The sequence below is a fragment of the Sorex araneus genome, chromosome 5, assembly GCF_027595985.1.
Source record: "Sorex araneus isolate mSorAra2 chromosome 5, mSorAra2.pri, whole genome shotgun sequence".
Lineage (NCBI taxonomy): Eukaryota > Metazoa > Chordata > Mammalia > Eulipotyphla > Soricidae > Sorex > Sorex araneus.
Window position 1 is genome coordinate 151,681,143 of NC_073306.1, and position 17,045 is coordinate 151,698,187.

Below are 17,045 nucleotides of genomic sequence, written 5' to 3' on the forward strand. Positions count from 1 at the left end.
ACGATCAGAAAGGAACTGCACAGCAAAACTAAACCAACAGGACAGAGGCAGGTGAGGTGTGTCACCACGGGAATAACCCTGTGGAAGTCAAACTCATGCTTCTGTTTCCACCTTCACAAAATGAACTCACAGCACCCGCTTCCAAGAAATTTCTGTATTGATGAGAAGTTTCTGGAAGTATGCTACGTTGCTGTACAAATATTTGCAGGTTTTTTTTAATCATCTTAAGCATGCTGTGATAATCGGAACAATAAGGAGACGGCAAAGATGCTGAGTAAGAGAAGCACAGCTTAAATCAAAGAAACACCACCACAGGGGCTGGGGAGACAGTGCAGTGGGCAGGGCGTCTGTCTGCCTTGCACGCAGCTGACCTGGGTTTGATCCCCAGCAGCAGGCCCTACACAGGGCTGGGTGTAGCCCCCAAACCAAAGAACTTGAAAAAGAATGAAAGAAAGAAACAACAGCCTGCAGGAAAAGTGATATCAGAGCTTAGAAATGAACTGCAAAATACTACTGTAGGAAGCTGCAAGTAGAACTGAAGTTACATACCGCTATTTGACATTTGAAAAAGATTGTTCTTTTCAAATTTCTTGAAAACGCTTCCTTTAATTTCAACAAACTGAAACAGTAAACAGAAATAGTTTCATCATTATAACAGTTCAAAAAAAAAAAAAAGGATATACTGTGTCCTGGAGAATAACATAGAGAAAACATTACTTTACCCCAGCCAGACTATTGCTGGGTAAATGTTCATGTACCTGACAGACAGGAACTGAAATCTCATACTTACATTGTTAGACATCATGATGGTGAGCAGTGACTTGTTGTGTGAGTTAAAAGCTACGTTGAGAGTCGTTGCCTGAACCAGTATAAGAATCGCATGCAGAACTAGCAGGAAGCGAGGTCAAGGAAACAACCCAATGTGTGCTTTCACACCCTATCAAGAAGGCTTACAAAATCTTGAAAATGAAGAGTAGGAACAAAAAGGTGAGTCAGCTTTGAATCGATTCTCGGTTAAGCATCTCTTTAGTTTTGTCACTTCCCTATTGGCTGTAGCTTAGACACGTCTGGCAGAGCAGGGGGGCGGCAGGCCACAGGAACCACACTCGGGAGGGGGCCTTTGCCAGGCCATCCCGAGGGCCCTGCAGAACACAGCTACCTGGAACCTCCTGCCTTCAGAAAGATTTTTAAAAGTGGAACGAATTATGATAAATACTTGTTCATCTGTTACTTTCCTAAAGTGTCTGTAAGTTGCTGAATTATATTCAGCTTTGTATGAGTTACATAAGAACAGCGACTGTTTTACGCTACACTTGGTACAAACTTGACTCACACGAATCATCCCACGAAGTCCCTTAACTTATCAAGCATTAGTCCTATGTTCTCTAGGACCTAGACACCACAAGAAATCATTGCACTCCTGAGCCCACATGTGCAAGCGCATGTGCACATGCACAATCTCCTCTCTCTCTCTCTCTCTCCCTCCCCCCCCCTCTCTCCTCTCTCTCCCGGACCTAGACACCACAAGAAATCATTGCATGATACACTCCTGAGTGCACGTGCACATACACAATTCTCCTTCTCTCCTCTCTCTCTCTCTCTCTCTCTCTCTCTCTCTCTGAGGCAGCTACACAAAGCAGAGGACGTGTTCTGCTCAGAGCGGGGAGTGTCCAGTGACTGCAGGGACTCTTGGGCGTCTGAAAGGATACAGACATAGAGAACGGCCATGAGAAAGTGAGGAATCACCCCAATGTGGGCCCTTTTCCTTTCTTTAGGCTCCGTGGCTGTCCAATATAGAGCATCTAATATATCTTGTCCAAATGATGAAAACAGACGGTCTGCTACCTGAAGAGAAAAGAAAAAAAATCAACGGAAAGTGGTTTCTTGGAATCGATTTCGGTACAGTCCTAAATCTCAGTGGCACCTCCAACCCCAGGGGTGGGACCACTTAGATGCCACTAGGTGGCACCCTGGCTGGGCAGGCACTGGACCCCTGCTCTGTCCTGGCACCGAGTGACGTGGTGGCTAAGTCTGTGCAGCAGGCCAGCAGAGGCGAGGGGGCGGTGCTTCTTCCTGAGTGGGATGGCTGCTCTGCTGCTCAGACGCCAGCCCTCACCCCCACCCGGCAGCATCCTGAGGGGCAACGAGCCGAGTCAGGAGCTGAGATGGGTGGTCGTAGAGGAGCCGGGCTCTGCGATGAGGCAGCGAGCCCTCGCCAGCCACCCTTGCCTCTGCCTCACTAGAACAATGGGCATCCAAGCACCCCAGACCTGTGTCCCCAAACAACAACAGAGGAGTATGCCACCTGCATCCCAAAAGCTGATTACGGAACCCAAATAGCTTCCTATTTAAAAAACACAGAATTTGCCCATGAAGTGGGATTACTTTCTATAACTGCTTAAATTGATTTTTGTAAAAATGCAATTTTTTTCACATGCTGCTTTCAAGTGGCAGAATGCACTGCAATTGTTAAGCACATCGAGCAACAAAGAAATCATATTTGCCTGTTCTATGTAAAAAATTCAGGACAATTTAAAACTTAACAGCAAACATAAGAACAACCTAGCGCTTTCTTCAGAACTTTTAAAGCTTTAGCTAAGGCACACTGGGGTTTCTAACGGATTTGCAAGACAGACTCTCCCAGCGTGGCACCCTCCATCCTCACGAGGGCACAGCCGTGGGCACAGCCCACTTCACCAGTCCCGCCCAGGACACGGCCCGCTGAGCTGCCGCCGGGGGGCCGCCGGGCCAGCAGCAAGGGCACAGCTCCTGGGAAGACTCTCCACCCGAGCTGCCGAGTCTGGCCTGCCTGAGCCCCGTCTCCCAGTGGCCGTGCAAACACCAGGGCCCGGAGCCGCCTCACCTCGAGCATGTTGTAGATGATGTAGAGCTTGATGACCGACTGCCCCCGAATCAGGTGGTACATCATGGAGTAGTCGACGTAGTGCATCATGAAGTAGCAGATGGCCAGGAGGACTCCCTTCAGAATGTCACACACCTGGGCGGGCTGGAGCAGGCGTCTGTCCCTGAAACACAACAGTCACAGCCTGAGGCTTACTTTACGTGTTCTGGAAGTAAGCGGTCTTCAGAGCACAAACACGGGCACACACGGGCAATGAGGACAGTCATGACACTCACTAGAGTGCCATGTTCTGCCTGAAAGCAGTGGACAGAGACATTTCATTTATTTGTTTGCGCGTTTGTATTTGAGCCACACCTGGCGCTGATTAGGGGTTACTCCTGGCTTTGCATTCAGGGGTCATTCCAGGCAGTGCTTGGGGGACTGTACTGGGTGCCAGTGATCAAACCTGGGTCTGCCGTGTGCTAGGCAAAGGCCTTACCCACTATGCTGTCACTCCTGCCCTGAATACTGCAGCACTGTCGTCCCGTTGTTCATCGATTTGCTCGAGTGGGCACCAGTAATGTCTCCATTGTGAGACTTGCCACTGTTTTTGGCATACTGATTACAACACGGGTAGCTTGCCGGGCTCTCTGAGAGGGGCGGAGGAACTGAACCCGGGTCAGCCGCGTGCAAGGCAAAGGCCCCTGTGCTACTGCTCCAGTCTGGCCTGAATACAAACATTTGAAGTGAGAACTGCTCTCAGGAGCGGCAATCTGAAGCAAGGAGCCGGCGGGCGTCCGTGTCCACTGCCGCTCAGCAAAGGCTTCCCCGAGTCTGCGAGCGTCTGGCCTTCTGAGGCCCACTCAGCCCTCAGACCAGCCCTCGCACACAGCATCAGCATCTGAGCGCTGTCTCCTGAACAGGGCACCCGCTCCCTCGGGCGCGCGCCTTCGGGACGCATCTGACGGCAATGGAGTGACTGGGCGGCAGCATCGCTGCGACTCTACGGGGCCCAACGGGCCTCTGGTCTCTCGCAGCCACAAGCCTGGTGCAATGCACACGTGCCAGTTCCATGTCTGTATGTGCAGCAGAGATTCTGAAAACCGCAATCTCAAGCGGTTGTCTTGGTGGGACCCACTGCAGCGGCTCCTGCAGGGGTCGTACCCACTGGCACTTCCTGAGGAAAGGGCGAGGCAGCCCCGAGCCCACACAGGTCAGGCCAGTGTCTGACGGGCCTCTGGATCTCTGCCAATCCCACCTGCTGAATGAAGAAGGTACCAAGTAGCATTTCAAAGTTATGTTCACTCATTAGGAAATTATCTTTCACATTTCTGGTTTCCACAATTCTACCCTTTTTCTAAATAGGGCAGTTTCTCATTCAGGACGGGAGACATGTGCTGAAAGTAGACTACAGACCAAATGTGACAGCTCTCAGGATCTGCACTGCAAACCATACTGCCCAAAAGGAGAGAGTATGGGGGAAATTGTCTGCCAGAGGCAGGGGGAGGGTTGGAAAAGAGGGGTATACTGGGGACACTGGTGGTGGGGAATGTGCACTGGTGGAGGGAAGGGTGCTTGATCACTGTATGACTGAAAAACATGAAAGCTTGGTCACTGTATCTCATGGTGATTCAATAAAATAAAATAAATAGGGGAGATTCTATATTATACAAACTCTCCTCTCTCACCATGGGGCTTGGGGGACTGCCTATGGTGTGGGAACTGAACCTGGGCCAGCTGCATACCAGGCAAGCACCTTTCTCCCTGTACTTTAGTTTTCTGTGACATGAATTGAAAATGTTTTCCCTAATTAGTAAGAACAAAATCAATCTTTATTTTGAGCTAAATCGAAACTGAACGGAAGCCTCTTATTAAGTCATCTAAATGAAAATGTATTAGGAAAAGAGAAGCAACGTGGGCCACAGCGATAGCACAGTGAGTAGGGCACTCGCCTGGTACTCAGCTCACCCGAGTTCAATCGCCGGCATCCCATATGGCACCCCAAGAACCACCGGGAGTGACCCGAGTGCAGAGCCAGGAGTAAGGCCTGAGCACTGCTGGGGGTGGCCCCAAACACCCCTGGAAGAAGCAATGTAAGCGTTCTTTCACTGGGGATCGCTTTCCGTGCCAGTGTGGGAAGCTTTCCTGTCGCTACAAGCTGGTTTCTCAGGACAGAAAACGCTCTGGCTCCTATGCTGACATCTGTCATGTGCAACCCTCAAGCGACAGAATCCCCGTCCTGACAGCCAGTAGCTCTGAGCTGGGCCACCGAGGGTCTGCTCGCCTGCGGGAAGGGCCCTTCCCTCCACGGAAGCCGCATCTCCCAGACGGTATCCAGAACAGAACGCTGGTTACTCGGTGCCGGCTGCCACAGAACGTACTCTCCTCTACAAAGCACACAGCCCGTGGCTGCGCTCGGGCACGGCACTGAGAAGGCCCGGGACAGGCAGATTCTGCATACCAGGTCAAGGAAGAGAGAGCAGGAGGGGGGCAAACGCGGGGCCGAGTAAAATGACCCTAAACCGGAAGACGGGCCAGAATTTGTCCAAGCCAGACTGAGCCAGACAGGCTCAGTAAGGAAACCCCCCTTAGCTAGCCACTCTGGGCAGCGCCGAACCCGCCCACGCCGCTCCCTCTCTGCCTGGCTTCCCGCAGCTCCAGCGCCCCGACCCTGGCCGGCTCTGGCCCTCTGCCCCTCACTAGGCCAGCCGGGACCACCTCCTGTCTTCCAGATCCCAACCAAGGACACTCGGGAGTGAGAGATACGACACCCGTGAACGCCAGAGCCGAGCCCATTTCTAATCCCAGCAACGAGGAGAGGAGACCTGTGAGGCACAGCGTGGCCGCAATGCCCAGCCACTGCTCCTCCAAGTGCGAGAGAGCTGAGCCCACCCTACGACACAGTTTATTAACTTAAAATAAAAAGACGAAATTAAAAACAGGGTAGTGTGGATCTCGTTAGTCTGTGATTTTGGAAGGCGAAAGTGAAAACTTTCAGCACTAGATCTACGGATGAAAGTGATGTCAGCCATCCACACCGGCTATTACGAGAAGAGGGCTTCTAAGAGCTTAGACTCAACTCTTTCCTAAGAAGCATCTCCCGCGCAGGAACAACGTGTTAATCCATGAAAGAGTATCATGTTCAGCGAAGGCGCTGAGAAATCTATGCACCAAACACTGAAGCATATACTCCCCAGCGACCCAACAGCACAGTCCGGAGAGCAGAATCTGCTGTCGGCGACTGCGCGAGCTGCACCAGTGCCACGGCCTGGCGTGGGAGCGAGCTGCATTCCACGCAGCAGGAAGCTGCTGACGTGCGCCTACGCGGCAGCTCCGGGGTGACGGGGCAGTGAGCACTCTGCCCAGCGCCACTGCCCAGAGCAGTGGGCAGCCAGGGACAGGCGAGGGCAGGGCGCCCCAGAGGCATGTCTCCACGACCTTTCTCTTTCTGGGAGGACTGGGGGGGTCCCAAACAGTGCTCTGAGGACCCTCGGGCTGGCTTTCTGTAATTCCGTCACCCCACTGAACGGCGGAGTGCCAGGCTTCGAGGACACGCTGCGGCCAGGCCCCACGACGCTCAGGGCCACTGGCGCCATCGCCGATGCCAAGGACTGAGCGGTCGGGGCACATGCAGGCAGCACCTCACTCTGCCAGCATCTCCCCGGGCCGAGTCCCGCGCACTTCACCACTGTGCCGTCCTCTTACTCAGACAGTGACTGCTACAAAACAAACATAGTCATGATTGTTGCTCTCTACTTCTGAAAACAACCACAAGACTGGCCCCTGGACTGCTCTCTCCCAGTCCCTGCTCTGGGGAAAGTCTTCCAGTTGCTAACAGACAGGGTTGCTCCTGCTCTATAGATACCATGGTTTTAAAACTTAAAATTTAAGTAGTAGTGCTCCAATAGAGGATAAAATAAGCACAACTTGTAAGAAACTGGGGCCAAATTTTTATATAAACATCCTTTCCAGTGAGAAAGAAAAGTTGAAATCAAATCTGCTTTAAGTCAGAACTTTAAGAGACATCTGTATATGCCGTTGCCTTTCTGAGTGAGAAAAGACTTAACCTTAAAATATTACGTTCCCCTGGATGGAACAAGTTGAACTGGCCCCGGGATTTGCTTCCTTATGGGCCAGGGTATTTTTAGATGACTATCTGATAAGCTTTTCCAATTCCATAAGCAGATTATCCACAATCCTGCCAATCAACTTTGAACTAGCCTCTCAGGCTGACACTTTTCCCTCTGGAAACTGGCAATTCATTCTGCAAATGCTCAAAATCCCAAATGAATACGTAACCGAGTAGAGCAAGCTGGGGAGGGCAATGGAAACCCCCAATCTAGGCTGGAGCGTGTGCAACCTGGGCTCAATCCCCGGCAGCCCCTGTGGGACCCCAAGCCTGCCAGCAGTGAGCCCTGAGCACAGAGTGAAGAGAGAAGTCTGAGCACAGCCAGGCGTGGCCCTCACCGCACACCCCCTCCCCCAAATCTCAAAATATAAGAGAGAAACCGGCTCTCTAATTTACGGTCTTGGTTGTGAGCTCTCACCAGTATTAAACAAAATGTTATTTTTAAAGGTATTGGCTTACTTTTGGGGAGGGGTGGGGGCTACACCCGGCTCTGCTCGGGGAACCATATGTGGTGCCCGGGCCTCAAGACGGGTCGCTGCAGGTCAGGCGTGCCCTACCCACTGCGCTCGCCAGCCCCGCACTTTATGACTGTCCCATGAACTCCTCCTGAGAGAAGGCAAAGTGTCGACATTCCCAAGCTTCATCACTGGCCCACTGGAATGCCTGCCCTGGATCAGGGGCGCCAGCAGCTCCGGGGGTCCCTGAGGCTGACGGGCAGAGGATGGGGCAGAGTCGGGAAGGGCAAGCGGCTTTCCCTCCCCCGGGATGGAGAGCACGCTGGCCACGGCTCAGGTGCCACGCGGCAGCAGCAGGAGAGATCGGAAGGAAGAAGAGGCAGTGCAGTGGGCAGGAGAAAGGGCACTGACCGCCTGGGCGGCCTGCACGGACACGGGGAGGAGCAGCAGGGGACATCCTCGGCAGGACACACAGGCTGGCCTGTCGGCCTCTCTCCGACTCCCACCGTGGCCAGGGACTTGGGGTCCATGAGGGAACAAAGAAACAAGCACAGAAACCAAGTGCACACGAGAGCCGGCTCCCACCTTGAGGAAGAATCCCTTCATCACTTTAGGGGACCCAAATAAAGTACGGAGACAGAGGTTTTCCTGAAGTAGGGAAATGACTTTAAATCTTGTTTTCCTGTCAGTTAAAAAAAAAGGGGGGGAGGGGGCTGGAGCAATAGCACTGCGGGTACGGCATTTGCCTTGAACTTGGCCAACCCGGGTTCAATTCCCAGCATCCCATACAGTCCCCCGAGCACTGCCAGGAGTAATTCCTGAGTGCAGAGCCAAGAGTAACCCCTGAGCATCGCCAGGCGTGACATAAAAAAGCAAAAAAAAAAAAAAAAAAAAAAAAAGACTTAAAGCTGTGCCTTGGACTTTAAAATGATTTCCAACGCTAGCAGAGAAAACCAACGGGTCTCCCAAAGCTGTGCCCAGTTCTGAGGGTGATGAGACACAGAAGCTGCTGACGGGGCAGGAGTGCACAGCTGGGGTGGCGTCTGTGGGGTGAGGGGCTTGGTGCCACGCTCGGACCCCTGCGTACAATCAAAGAGCACCACACCGACCCTCCCACGATGGGGAGATCCCAGATCCTGCACTGAGGGACCCAGCCAGAGACCAGGCGCAGGGCACTGCGCTTCCTCGGCACAGGCCTGCCCCAGGGGTCCAGCCTGCCCGTGCTGGTGTTCCCGGAGGGGTCCAGCCTGCCTGTGCTGGTGTTCCCAGGGGGGGGGTCCGGCCTGCCTGTGCTGGTGTTCCCGGGGGGTCCGGCCTGCCTGTGCTGGTGTTCCCGGGGGTCCGGCCTGCCTGTGCTGGTTTTCTTCCTCGCAAACGTCGGAACGTGTTTGTACTGGTGTCCGCGGGGTCAGAAAGCAGAAGAGAAAATCAGGGTTTCCTCACCGCCAGGAGTCCCTGTAAGACTCCCTCACTCTGGAAGGAAGGGAAGTGCTCCGCCAGAGAGAAGGCTGCATGTGGCCGCGGCGAGAAGTGGGGACCACAAAGCCCGACTCTCCACTGACTCCCGGGGCGGGCCCGGCAGGAGGGAAGGCCGGACGTTTCCTGGGAGGGTTCCCGGGCGCGCTGGGTCTGCAGGCAGAGAGCGGGCGGGCACGTTTGCACACAGGGCTTCGGGGCACAGCTGGGACTGAGCACCTCTCAGGCACCTGGAATTCATCACTGTGCAGGGGCCTAGAGTTTTTATGGGGCGAATGCTAAAAAAATGAAATAAAATAAGTAAGAGACATCACATGACTCCCTGAATGGAACCCACCAGTCAGCCTCACGGAGGGGTGCCCACGGCGCAGGGGGGCTCAGACGGCGCCGAGAGCAGGGCTCCACTCAACACTGGCTGCCCAAGAAGTCCTCAAGAACGACTGTGAGGCACCGCAGCCACCTTCTCTAAAGCCTCCTTCGACTCCACTGTGACTGAGACCTACGCAACCTGAGGGAAAGAAGATTCACAAACACCAAGAACCCCCCAAAAGACAGGCAGGCAGAGACAGACAGAAAACCACTGGACAAATAAAACATAGAGCTATTCTATATCTTCTAAGTTTGGGGGGCGGCGAGTAAACGATGTTTAACATCTCCTGAGCATGGTACAGGATTTTACTTAAAAAACCAGAACTTTTCTTCTAAAAAACAAAGAGAGGCCATATATGACCACACGAAGCCATGCCCTCACTCTAAGAAACAGACGCAGGAAGCCAGTCCTAGCTGGAGCGCATGCCCGCCAGAAGGGCCGGGGGCAGGCGGGGAGGGAGCTGGTTCCCGGGGGCCTGGGTTCGCCCGGCCCTGCCGGATCCAAAGTCCAAGAGCCTTTGTGTACTCAGTCGCCAGCACTGCCCCAAAACCCCAAGCCCAACTAGGCGCCACTGCAAGTGCCAGCCCTGGGAAGAGGCTCAGAGAACACCGAGAGAAGCCGGGGCAGAGCGGCCCCACGCGTGGACCCAGACTCGCTCCGCGACTCGACTCACACCGAAGCGGAGGCCAGCAGTGCAGACAAAAGGACAGCCAACCCGTGTGCTGGTGCCTTCCATCTCTCCTCCCCTGAAAACAGACCGAGCAGGAGGAAGGCGAGAGCACCCTGCTCGCTGACCAAGGTGGAGCACGGCACATCTGGGCAAGACAGGACAGAACCGCCTCTCACACGACCACTGGGAGAGAGCTACACGACGGCAGTCTGGCCCTTTCCAGTGAGCAATTCGAATTCTTCCGAAGAGAAATGCATGTGCTATGCCAATACCACGTATCACAGTTTTCCAAGCTTCAAATATTTAAGTTTGGTGTTTTTCTTTTTAATACTCAAAAGGTAGTTTTCTAAACAACTCAAAGGAAAAGTGCATATTGTAACCCATATTACTGGGAGCACGAGTTGCTCAATTTAGCACACTTATGGCAGATAGTGTTATATGCAGATAGCATTCTCCTACTCTGTAAAATCTGGCCTAGACTCTTGAATTTCTGAAACTGCTTCAGTTCCATTACAGTGACTTTTGATGCACTTTCTATATAGCTCCATCACATATTCATCAGGGTTCACATAAAGTATAATTCTCTGGAGCACCCAGTCACAGAAACAGCAAGCACATAAGTTCAGGGTGCACACACTGTCACTGCCACCACAAACAAGTTAAAAATAGGAAACACTTGAAATCCTGTTTTAAAATATTACATAAATACAGATTGTGTTTTACAATATGTGGGAAAAGGGTAGCCTTTATATGCAAAAGGAACCCAAAAAAACTCCACCCTGAAAATCTCTACATGACTGGCACCAGAGACAGAGAGATCAAGGAGCCAGAGAGGAGACGGGGAGTTGGAGGGGCCTTTAAGCCAGGATGCTGGTGCAGGAAGGCAAAATGCTGCCCCGGGGTCCTGTAAATGCTCTCTCTTGGCTCCCTCGCCCAGAAGAATCTCCCCTAGAGAAAGCCGTTACACTGATGTTCCTCTGATATACTAAGGCCTGGATGTGTCAAAGTCCAACCCAGAGAGATCAAAGAGAACTGGCATTTGACAAAGAATGAGGCCATTCGCCTTCTGATGGCTACTGGCTGAAGCAGTGAACACTGTTCGTGGAGGGAAGTCGGGGCCCTTGGCCGCGGAGGCTGTGCGCCCCTGACCCCATGCTTTTGCTCTTAGCTCTGTCTCTTCTCTCCTCACCGGGCAGGGAACGAGGCTCTGCCGTGTGAACTCCTTTCACATCTCCCACCCCTCGCTGCCGAAGACGCTGGACTCGGGAGAACCTCCCTGTGGATCTACGGCGGGGTTGGGGGGGTGGGGGTCCTCTCTGCAGGAGCAAGCCTCTTCACACACCAGAGGGGTCTCACCGGAACTAAGGCTGCAGGGACACCACCCAGACTCCAGACGGGAGGGCAGAGGAAGCCGGGTTCCTCAGGAGACCCTGACAGCACCGCCCCCTCTCCCAGCCCTCACCTTTGAGATGACCCTGAGGAGGCGGCGGCGGCAGCAAGGGGGTCAAGGGAAACTCAAGGGCCAGAGTGAGCCACACCGTCAGCGTCAGCAGGGAGGCGGCCCTGGTCACGGGCCAAAGCGCGGGGGGTGGGGGGGGTAGAAAGCACCACGGTCCCACAAAGCAGACAGCTCTGCCCTGCGCCGCTCCAGTGTCCCGACACTTTCTGACGGAGGGCTGACACAGTACCTATTTCCACTAACTGAAAAAGGACAAGGAAGATTTTCAGCTTCCGAAACTAAAGCAAACACTGTGGTCGGCCCCCGGCAGCAAGAGCCCCTCTAGAGACAACAGACGCGTGACCTGCCCCGAGAACTGCATTAGCACGCTATTTCAGGTTTCACGGGAGTTGGCTGTGATGTGGCAGGGAATCTGAGGGGCTGGAATGCTACACGCTCCTCCGTGCAAATACATGACAGATGACGACTGCTTTTGGCCCTTCAGCCCACAAGAAGTTCCCGCTTTCAGGGCCCCGGGTAATAGTCCTAGAAGGATAAACCCTTTGAGTTAATGCACCGAGGGCCAAAGAATAACAGAAAGCATGAATGAATCAGCCCTAGTCTGCAAAACTGACCCGATTACTCAGTTGGGAATGACAGTAAACAGTTCACGCTCTACCTTGAACTTACCTTAAGCTGTAGCAAGGGAGAGTGAAGAGGCGAAACAGGGCCAGGAAGACTCTCAGAGGAAGCAAGGTGAGCACGTACAGGAACGCGTCCAGGCACAGAAAGAACCCGAAGAACATGAGCTGGAGAGTACAATGTAAACAAACAGTCTTTAAACAGATACAGACCCCAAAACTCACATAACCAAGGAATTTCTAAACTTTGTGCGAAATCCATTTTTTATGACTTAGCTATGGGCTGCAGGACACAGTTATGATCTACATGATAAGGTCTGAGTCTACGCCGATTAAAAACAAACCACCCTCTTTAAAAATAAAAAAGTGCTAGCCTGAAGGTCTTTTTCCAGAGGCTGGCTTACCCTCTCTTGAAGACCAAAGGCACAAAATATCTGATGTGGGTCTGGGTACTTCCTCTGACTTTCAGGGTGATAGAAAAACCTTCTGAGTCTCACTGGGTTTGTTTGTTTGTTGTTGTTTTTTTAAATTAGTGAATCACCGTGTGGTAGTTAAAAACTTACTTTCGTGTTTGCATTTCAGTCATACAGTGATCATTTACCCATCCCTCTACCAGTGACCATTCTCCTCCACCAACATTCCCAGTATCCCTCCCACTACCCCACCCCATCCCCCACCACCCCCGCCACCCCACCCTGCCTCTGTGGCAGGGCATTCCCTTCCCTTTTGTTCTCTCTCCTTTTGGGTGTTGTGGTCTGCGACAGAGGTATTGAGAGGCCACTGGAGTCTCACTGCTTAAACACTGACTTGACTCTTCAACACTGTGTGTTAATTTCCTATCATTGATTCACAGGTGGGAGATACTATAGTATATTCTAACTTTAAATCGTTTCCTCATGCTAAAAACAGGTAATGACTCATCTCAACACCATTTCACCTGCACTTGCCATCTAATTAATACACACAAGTTCCAGAGTACACGACAAAAGGCGGCAGTGCTGCCATCTGTGGGTCTCCCCTTTCACTGCACGTCCACATGGCATTTTCCTGTGTGTAAAATGATACACTCCTACCCAATAATTTAGTGCCACAGTGGGAAGAGGGAAGGTGGGGCCTTCCGGCCGTGGGGACACAATCACAGCACCCGTGTGTGTGCTCCGGGGAAAGGGTCCACAGCCAGGCTACGCTGTCAGACACGACTGCGTCCTCCTCTCCCTTGGCCCCAACCCTGAGGTGCCCAGAATGTGAGTCTGACACGTCACAGGGCGGGAGGTGACATCCGATTTAAGGGGGTGCTGATGCCCTTAAAAGTGGACAGAGATGGACTAGAGCAATAGCACAGCGGGTAGGGCGTTTGTCTTGCACTCGGCCTGACCCGGGTTCGATTCCCAGCATCCCATATGGCCCCCTGAGCACCGCCAGGGGTAATTCCTGAGTGCAGAGCCAGGAGTGACCCCTGTGCATCACCAGGTGTGACCCCCAAAAAAAAGCGGACAGAGCCAGCAGCAAGCAGACAGAAGGTGACAGAGAAAGGTGACCATTGAGAAGTCAGAGGAGGACGGCCACCCCTGATGGCACCTGCCCCAGGCGCCTCCAGCTCCACATCTGGGCAGCAGCCAGAGCGAAAGGGACCCGCATCTTCCGAGAAGGGCAACGACGGACTCCGTTTCGCAAAACCGTTTTCAAGGAGATCCATCCCTCTGTGCGCACAGCCACGGGACTCCAGGCCCGGCTCCACACCGGGATGGGAGCATGGCGCATCCCTGCCCCCGCCAACCGTCTGTCTGTCTGTCTGTCTGTCTGTCTGTCTGTCTGTCTGTGTCAGCAGGCAGTCAGGCACTTCTGCAGTTCCTCTGTTACGGACAGGGAAGGATGCCGGAGAACGCCGACGACGAGCCACCTGTCACTCTGCTGTCACCGGGCCCTCTTCCCCAGCTGCCAGCAAACAGGACACGGCCAGCAACCCCCCGAGGGTGTGCAGTGGACACGAGGCTGCGCAAGGGGAGAGCGGCTCTCTCCCTCGGACCTCACGCTCCTTGAGGATGCTCACCCCAGGGGCGCCAAGCTGGGCAGGGTGCAGCAGGGAGCTGCTGCCCTCTGCAGCCACTCCCAGGTTAGCTCAGAGACCCCAGCTCTGCACCGGCACCGCCACCCCTGCAGAGACACAGCTGCAGTGCTGGGACTGCGGGGACAGAGAACAGGGTGCCCACGAGAGGTGGCCGCATTGCCATCTCCTGGGGACAGTCAGCTGGGCCAGAGGCATGCTGGGAGGGGCAGACTTCTCTCCCAGACGCAGAACGCTGCTTTAGCATCCTGGACGGGCCTCTCCTCATGCCAGAGACCACCCTAACTCTCCCACGGGTGGCACGACCTCAAAAGGGTGAGATGGGGCCAGGCAGGGCAGTAGCTGGGCAGAGGGATGTCCCCATTCCTGGGGGCGGGGACAGCACAGCCAGCAGCGGTGCCTCTGAGGAGGCCGGGCTGTGGGGACAGGCTTGGTCCCTTTGCTCTGCAGCCACGCGCTCGCCCAGGAGTGCCCTCAGCCCCCTTCAGGAAACCGCTCCCGGTCTAAACCAGCTGCCACCCTGGACAGCGCCCTCGGGGACGCTGGGCTGCCCCAAGGTGGAAGTTCTCAGGGCCTCGGCCCGCTGCCAGGCCCTGCGGTGGGGAGCGCAGGCCCAGGCCCCAGGGAGCCCAGGCAGAACCAGGCCCCGCTTCCAATGTCTGTCAACTCACAATCAACCACAGCAGCAGGAAGCCAGGACACGCCGGGGCTGGGGCAGAATGGAGCCCAGGACACGGCCAGGCTGGGGCAGAATGGAGCCCAGGGCCGGGCGGGCTGTGCCGTCTCCGACCGCGCAGGGCCAGGGTGTGCCTGCAGCCTCACGTTCAGCTCTGAGTGCAGGGGGAGCGGAGGGAGGGCTGCAGCATGGGCCCTGTTACACGGTGCCGGAGAGACCACTCAGAAACAGTGTCAAGGAGGCGACGGGGCGGCTTGGGCCAGAGGAGGCTGATACTGTCACCCTGGCCTGGAGTGTCTGCTGGAAGGGAGGGCCGAGGCCGCGGGAAAGGCGCTGCCATCTATCCTTGGCGTCACTGTGGGAGAGTGCCGCTGTGAGTCTGTTCCTAGTGTCTGACTGCTGGTATTGCCAGACGACAGTAAGCGCTGGGGGACTGTTTTTGTCTGAAAAAAACCAACCAAGCAATCAACCAAGCAGGAGTGAAAAGAGCGGAAGTGCTGGCCGGGACTCGGTCACAGGTGCTTTCCCGCTGGCGCCCTGTGAGGCAAATCACAGGCTTTCCACGGCTTGACTCGCTTTCTCTCTTTTTTTTTTCTTTTTCTTTTTGGGTCACACCCGGCGATGCACAGGGGTTACTCCTGGCTCATGCACTCAGGAATTACCCCTGGCGGTGCTCAGGGGACCATATGGGATGCTGGGGATCAAACCCGGGTCAGGCCGCGTGCAAGACAAACGCCCTACCCGCTGTGCTATTGCTCCAGCCCCTCGCTTTCTCTCTTAATGAGATAGTTACTGAGCATCTTTACTGCCGCAGAGACAGTGACAGCTGAATGAAACACGGTCACTGCCTGAAGAAAGTCCAAGTCTTGCAAAGGAGTTTCATGACCCAACGCTGACCACAGTCGTGTTAGAAATGCACTTTGGGTGGCGTTCACAACTTCACACTCACTCGCACACCCCCCGAGCCCAAGGGAAACGTGTCGTTAAAATAAGTCATTTACTCCATGGAATATTAATTTGTATCTTCTGTTTCCCTTCTAAGAAGCAAAGCTGGTGTCTCTGAATTCACGGCACTAATAGGGGGTGAGGGTGGAGGGCTCAGAGTGTGAGCCTGCTGCTCGGGGCAGGAGCTCCAGACACACGACCCGAACTGCGAGCAGGAAGGGCAGGTCCTCAGAGGATCTTCCCGGGCTCACGGGGAAGGACTGTGCACATTTGGGCCTGAAAACCACCCTGTGGCAAACCACAGGGTTTCCGCTTAAAATTCATTCTCAGAGATTGATCAAAATTCCCGAGAACTTGTAATTTATTTTAAAAAGTCATCTACTTCCTGAATAAGGTGACTCTTACTTTTTGATGAAATGAAACCTTTCCAGACGCATCTCCAGGTCTGGGGAAAGACACAGGGTGCAGGGTCTTCCCGGCTCTGAGCAACAGGGCCTGACAATAGCCAGCACCTTGCACGGGCCCCGGCCTCCCTCCCCGCTCCAGAGGACCCTGTGTCATGGGCCCAGCCACCCTGCCTGCTCTCCGAGGGGCCCTGTGTCACGGCCCCGGCCACCCTGCCTGCCCTCTGGGTGACCCTGTGTCACGGGCCCCGGCCACCCTGCCTGCTCTCTGAGGGGCCCTGTGTCACGGGCCCTGGCTACTCTTCCTGCTCTGGGGGACTCTATGTCATGGGCCTCAGCCACTCTCCCTGCTCCAGGGAACACTGTGTCACGGCCCCGGCCACCCTCCCTGCTCTCTGAGGGGCCCTGTGTCACGGGCCACCCTCCCTGCTCTCTGAGGGGCCCTGTGTCACAGGCCCTGCGCCGGGGGACCCTGTGACGGGGCAGTAGTCGCAGCAGAATGGGTTGGGATAACTGCCCCCTCACAGGGTGCCCCAGACACTCAGGGCTGGTCCAGTCCCTGAGCACTAGGAGGGTCCTGTTGGGTCTGGGGACAGCCTCAAAACAGAAACAGCTGTCACCATCCGAGTCACAGGAAACTAGATTTACCCAAAACTTTCCATACTGATCCCAAGTTAGGAAAGCCCACAGAGGCCTGATCCTCCACGTGGCGTGCCAAGCCACCATTCGCCCGTGACAATGTCCACAACCGGCTTGCACACTTCCACATTAAGACAGTGACTACCATTAGTCAATCTCCTGGAAAACATCAGCTTCAGAATGAACCAAACAGCCCTGCCTCTCTCTGCAGACGAGGAACAGGCTTATCTGGGTGAGAGGACATCTCCCAAATGGTGCCAATCTGGGGAACTGCGGGCTCAGGGGGGCTCCAGGG

At 54.5% G+C, this 17,045-nt stretch overlaps 1 protein-coding gene across 1 annotated transcript in view; it reads right to left on the reverse strand.

Annotated features, from left to right (window-relative positions):
* The window catches only part of TAPT1 (transmembrane anterior posterior transformation 1), a 48,693-nt gene that overhangs the window by 16,254 nt on the left and 15,394 nt on the right, over positions 1-17,045 (reverse strand). The window contains exons 3-7 of the mRNA XM_055137856.1: positions 12,071-12,189; positions 2,864-3,026; positions 1,710-1,845; positions 791-888; positions 550-619 (exon numbers count right to left, since the gene is read on the reverse strand). Of these exons, the coding sequence (XP_054993831.1) occupies positions 550-619; positions 791-888; positions 1,710-1,845; positions 2,864-3,026; positions 12,071-12,189 (586 nt within the window). The remainder of the gene's footprint in view (positions 1-549; positions 620-790; positions 889-1,709; positions 1,846-2,863; positions 3,027-12,070; positions 12,190-17,045) is intronic.